The sequence below is a fragment of the Lynx canadensis genome, chromosome B1 (assembly GCF_007474595.2).
Source record: "Lynx canadensis isolate LIC74 chromosome B1, mLynCan4.pri.v2, whole genome shotgun sequence".
In the NCBI taxonomy this organism is placed as follows: Eukaryota; Metazoa; Chordata; class Mammalia; order Carnivora; family Felidae; genus Lynx; species Lynx canadensis.
The window spans coordinates 28138555-28144554 of NC_044306.2; the positions used below are offsets into that span (position 1 = coordinate 28138555).

General features: G+C 47.2%; 1 protein-coding gene across 2 annotated transcripts in view; it reads right to left on the reverse strand.

Annotated features, from left to right (window-relative positions):
* Nucleotides 1–5333, reverse strand: part of GSR (glutathione-disulfide reductase) — a 45821-nt gene extending 40488 nt beyond the window's left edge. For both annotated transcript variants that reach the window (XM_030312296.2, XM_030312295.2), the window contains exon 1: nt 5005–5333. In XM_030312296.2, coding sequence (XP_030168156.1) covers nt 5005–5304 — 300 coding nt within the window. In that variant the 5' untranslated portion in view covers nt 5305–5333. The remainder of the gene's footprint in view (nt 1–5004) is intronic.
* Between the last annotated feature and the right edge of the window lie 667 nt (nt 5334–6000).

Below are 6000 nucleotides of genomic sequence, written 5' to 3' on the forward strand. Positions count from 1 at the left end.
TAGAGTTTTTTTTTTAATTTTTTTTTTTTTAACGTTTATTTATTTTTGAGACAGAGAGAGAGAGACAGAGCATGAACGGGGGAGGAGCAGAGAGAGGGAGACACAGAATCGGAAGCAGGCTCCAGGCTCTGAGCCATCAGCCCAGAGCCCGACTCGGGGCTCAAACTCACGGACCACGAGATCGCGAGATCGTGACCTGAGCTGAAGTTGGACGCCCAACCGACTGAGCCACCCAGGCGCCCCTAGAGTTCTTTAAAAATACATCTTTGAGGCTTCACCCTACATCTACTAAATCAGGAGCTATGAAGTGAAGACCTATGTGGTAGACTCTATTTAACTAAGTGTTTTTGGAGTAAATGATGTTTGGTTCCTAAGCAGGAAGGATCATAAGTTTCCTCCCCTGTAGTAAAGAACAATGCCTAAACAGGTTCAACAAGTCACAGTTTACTCCACATAAATACACCAAAGCTATAGTTTCTGATGGCTAGGCCACCAATTCCAGAGGTTATACTATGCTTGGTTTGTTTTCAACCACATTTTAGCTGGCACTCAGCTTCTAAGTGAGGTTGCTGAACCAGAACAATGCTTCCCAAATTCCTACAAGGATCTGTGTAAGTCTAATCCTTTTTTTTTTCTTTTTAGTTTATTTTTTATTTTGAGAGAGAGAGAGAGTGTGTGTGTGCAAGTTGGGAAGGGGCAGAGAGGGAGAGAGAAAGAATCCCAAGCAGGCGCCACACTCAGTGTGGAGCCCGACGTGGGGCTTGAACTCACAAACCATGATATCATGACCTGAGTCAAAGTTGGATGCTTACCCAGCTCAGCCACCAGGTACCCGTATGAGTCTAATCCTTAAAAAAAATGAAAATAATAGGGTCCATGTAGGGTTTCATAAAGCTAAAAGTATTCAATTTAAAGCACTGTCCTTTACTTGAAATTATAAGCTTCCTACTTGTTTTGAAAACATCATTCCTGATTAAAAAAAAAAAAAAAAAAAAGATAGTGATAGAATTTTTTTAAAGGCCATTACCCTAAAAAAATTAAGTCAGCAAGCTTATGTTAGTGCTATTTTTTTTAAAACAACGATAGTCTGGGGAGCCTGGGTGGCTCAGTCGGTTAAGTGTCCTGACTTCAGCTCAGGTCACGACCTCACAGTTTGTGAGTTTGAGCCTCAACATCGACATCAGGCTCTCCACTGACAGTGCAGAGCCTGCTTTGGATCCTCCCTCTCATCCTCTCTCTGCCCCTCCCCCCTGGCTCGTGCTCTTTCTCAAAAACAAACATACATTTAAAAAACTAAACTAAACTACAGTCTGACTGGATTAGTGGATCTCCAAAATCACTTCTAGCTTTATCACACCAAGTCTAAACTTCAGTGCAGGAAGGTTTCAAACAGACCAAAACAAAACAAAACAACAAAAAAGCCCTAAAAACAAAAACTTGTTTTTTTTAAAAATTATTACAAAAATATTGCATGGAACTACAATGTAAGCTCCATGAGGACAGGGATTTTTAACTGCTTTGTTTGCTGCTGTGACCCCAGCATTTAAAAAGGTACCTGTATACCTGGAATATGAATTAATAAATGAACAAACAAAAATAAAACAATTAAAAACAAAACACAATCCCACTATCTACAGGAAGACTAATTTGAAACTTCAGTGTGAACTCATCAACCGCAACTTAAAAAATTCACCAAGCTCCAGAATCAAAATATTTTATTTAGGAAAAAAAATGGTTAAGGAGTCAGTATTAAAGACACTTCTACTTGACTTCTCCAAGGGACATCTCTCAACAGTACCACTACCATAAACCCACTTTTATTGAGTCACTCTCATGCTCAAAAACCCCTCCACACAGTTCACTGTGCTTCCAGAAACTTCATTTTTTAGAAGTAAGCTCTATACCCAACGTGGGGATTGAACTCACCACCCCAAGATCAAAAGTTACATGCTCTAGAGGCACCCAGGTGGCTCAGTCAGTTGTGTCCAACTTCAGCTCGGGTCATGATCTCATAGTTTGTGAGTCTGAGCCCCAAACCGGGCTCTGTGCTGACAGTGCAGAGCCCACTTCAGATCCTCTCCTTCTCCCTCTCTCTCAAAAATAAACGTGTAAAAAAAAAAAAAAAAAAAAAGTCACATGTTCTACCAACTGAGCCAGCCAAGCCATCCCAGAAACTTCTTTTTTCACTACAATGTACTCATCAGCTTCCTATGTCTTACTTCTATTAGATACCCTGTGTGCCAATCAAATTCAATTACACAATATATCCTGCCTCTCTGCCTTTGCCTCTGACCCTACCCTGTCAAACAATGGTATTTATCCGTTCAAGTTCAGAAAGACACTCTCTCCTTCACAAAATCACTCATCCCATGGTGCCCAGGCCGAAGTGATGATTCCAATTCTTCTCTCAACTACTGTAACTTTTTACCATCAGGAGCAATTAACACAGACTACCTCACTTTGGAGTTGACTGTCTACATTTTGCTCCCCCACCATTTTGCAAATTTCCTGTGGGAGGGGACCTTTATCATACAAATGTTTGTATCTAGGGGTGCCTGGGTGGCTCAGTCGGTTAAGTGTCCAACTTTGGCTCAGGTCATGATCTCATAGCTCATGAGCTCGAGCCCCACATCGGGCTCTGTGCTGACAGCTCAGAGCCTGGAGCCTGCTTCGGATTCTGAGTCTCCGTCTCTCCCTGCTCCTCCCCTGCTCACGCTCTCTCTTTCAAAAATAAATAAACATTAAAACAAACAAATGTTTGTATCTACCCTATTCTCTTGCCAGCCTCAATCCAAGTACTTAGAACTCAGAATACAGGAAATGAAGACATGAACAAATGAAATGATGTGCTTCAGAGGGCCTCCATTTCCCCTACGCCCACTTGGAAATCACTGGACATCAGAAGTTTATTATTGCAACTATGGATAGCCCAGATAACTGGAATTCTTAAATCTAAACTCACGTCTTGTCGTTATATCTTCTCTGATATTCATCACATACCTACACCCTTCCTTGTAATTCAAAACCGAAAGCCAGTTTGAGAAGAACCCAAATGGAATGTCATGAAAATGTGAAATGAGATTGCCCCCAAGATACCAATGCTTACAGGAAAATAAAACTTGCTGCAGCTGAATGACAGAAGCAAGGCCAGACACACTATAAGGAAGAAGTAAATGGCCCATTGTCCAGAGCTGTCCTTCGCCTTGCTCTTGGAAGTAGTTCACCTTTTACTGTATTCATATTCCTAACCAGAACCTAGAAATGGGGCGAGCCCCTTTTTGACTAATACCACTGGAACCAGGCAATGATGATGGATGCCACAAGCTGATCATGACATAATACAGAAGGAAAACTTAGAAAAGTAAAGAGGTACGAAGATGAGAAGTTGTCAAGTGCTCGCACCACCTGTCCAGGGGGTCTCACAGTGGCACCCCTCAATCTTTCTGCAGAGACAGACTTCTAAGGGAGTCTGGACTAAGATGTCAAGGTCCAAGTTGACAATCCTTTCCTCCATTCCCACTTGCATTTTGAACATGAATGTTTATTTTTTTAGTTTGGGAGAGAATGAGAGAGGGAGCACACATATGTGCACACAAGTGAGGGAGGGGGAAACAGTGAGAGAATCTCTTTTTTTTTTTTTTAACATTTATTTATTTTTGAGAGACAGAGAGAGACAGTGTGAGCAGAGGAGGGGCAGAGAAAGAGGGAGACACAGAATTTGAAGCAGGTTCCAAGGCTCTGAGCTGTCAGCACAGACCCAGGGCTCCAACTCACAAACCGCAAGATCAGGACCTGAGCCAAAGTCGGAAGCTTAACGGACTAAGACACCCTGGTGCCCCAAGAGAGAGAGAATCTTAAGCTGGCTCCATGCTCAGGGGAGAGCTGGATGCTGGGCTCCATCTCACAACCATGACATCATGACCTGAGCCAAAATCTAGAGTCGGATGCTTAACCTACTGAGCCACCCATGCGCCCCTTGAACTTGAAAACTGCTTACAGGACAATGGAGTCAGCCCTTTCACAAACTGTCAATTTTAGTTTCATTTATTACACATATGATTATTGAGCAAGATATTTCGTTAAGGTGATATGAGGTACACAAACACGTGAACCCATCCCTGCCCTTAAGGAGTTCCCAGTTTGGTATAATTTAAACATCAGTCTCCAAAAGAATGTGGAGAACCCATCCCCAACCCCAGGTTACTCTTGGATGCAGAATTTTAAATATTAACAGCAAGTTCCTCCCCCAAGTTTTGTAATAGAAAAAGCCACACCAATAGCATGGGGGGAAAAAACAACAACTGTTTTTAATGATAAAGCTTCTCAATCACAAGATTTACAACCTTCTTTTTGGGGAGCAGTTTTAAAATCCCTCCCTGACCCAACAAGACAAAATTCTGAGAATTTTTGTAAATCCTACATTAAGGTAACCTGTAGGCAGTGGTTGTCAACCTTGGCTGCAACCAGAATCACCTGTGGAACTTCTAAAAATCCCAAAGCCCAGGCTGCACTTCAGACCAGTGAAATGAGAAGCCATGGGCGTGGAACCTAGGCAGAATTCTTCCAACTCCTTAGGTGATTCGAAAGTGCGGTAAATCATTTTGCCCCTGAAGCTGAAAGGAGAGGATCAGGATCTGCATTCCTCAAGGGTATATCCCCAGTCCCAGTCCCCAGCCAGCTGCAAGAATACAATACTCTTCCACCTTGAGGGGTAACCACCTACGGTTAACACTGCACCTGGGCAGGAACAGACCTAGGCTCAGCTGTGGGAGGTGCAAGGGAGCCCTATTACACTTTTCTCCTTTAAACCTGCTGGGACCCTGACCTCAGATGCGGGTGGGAAAGCGGGGAGCGCGGCGCTGGGGACCCATCTCCGGACGGACGGACAGCACCAGGAAAGAGGACAGGCTGCCCCAGCACAGCGACGAGAAAGCCGGGCTGCGGGACGCGGCGCTGCGGACGCAGAGGCGCCAGGAGACGCGCGGGTAGGGACCCCGTACTCACGCAAGTGCCGCCCAGCTTGTGGCTCTCCACCACGGCGGCCCTGGCGCCCAGCTCGGCCGCCCTGCGCGCGCTGGCCAGCCCGCCCGAGCCGCCCCCGATCACCAGGTAGTCGTACGAGGCCACGACGTCTGCGGCGGGCGGCGGGCGCTGCGGCTGCGGCTCCTGCCTGCACGCCATGGCGCGGGAGAGGGCGCGGGCGGGCCGCGGCTGAGGCAGCGGAAAGCGGGGGAGAAAGGCGCGCGCCGCCCGCCGCCAGCTCGGCCCCGCGCTCGCGCTCAGGGACCGGGGCAGCAGGGCCATGCACGCGGAAGTGCACGACGGGGGTGCCCCGCGGGCGGTCCCGGGTTAGGGGGTTGCCGCGCCCCGGGCAAGCGCAGCCTCACGGTGACTAAGCACCCGGTCCGAGCGCTGGGGGGCGGGGGTTAAGGGGAGGGGTGGGGCTCCCTGGCCCCGGCCCGGCGGGCACAGAGGGGGACCCGCCCCCTCCCGCCCTCTTGCGCGCCAGCCGGCAGGCCCTGCCCACAGAGAGCGGGTTAGGGAGATCTCCGCCTTCACCGCAGCACCTGGGATCCCCGCACCCGAAGGGCATCAACCGAATGTAGGTTTCTGAAGGCCGGTGGGGCGAGGAAGGATGAACGCCTTGTTTCACTCGGCTTTTCCTGAGAGGGCACCTTAGAAGTTGCCAGTGGCGGCAACTTTTCAAGGAAGGGAGGTTTGCCCTTCATTATTTTGGAGATTGTGTTCTCAAAGTTCGAGTGTTGATTCCCGGGCCTTAATCCAGATCTACTAAATCCGAGTCTCTGGGGGCCAGACCCCAGCAATCTACACTTTAAGCTTTCAGGTGATTCTAAAGCACATTTAGTTTGGGAAACATTGGAATAAATATTTTTGTGAGTCACAGGTTAAGCATAAAGGTAGCACTTCACTCCCTAGCAATAGAGACTGGAGTGTCATTTTAGAATAGCTTGAACCACCAGCAACACCACAGAGGAGTAA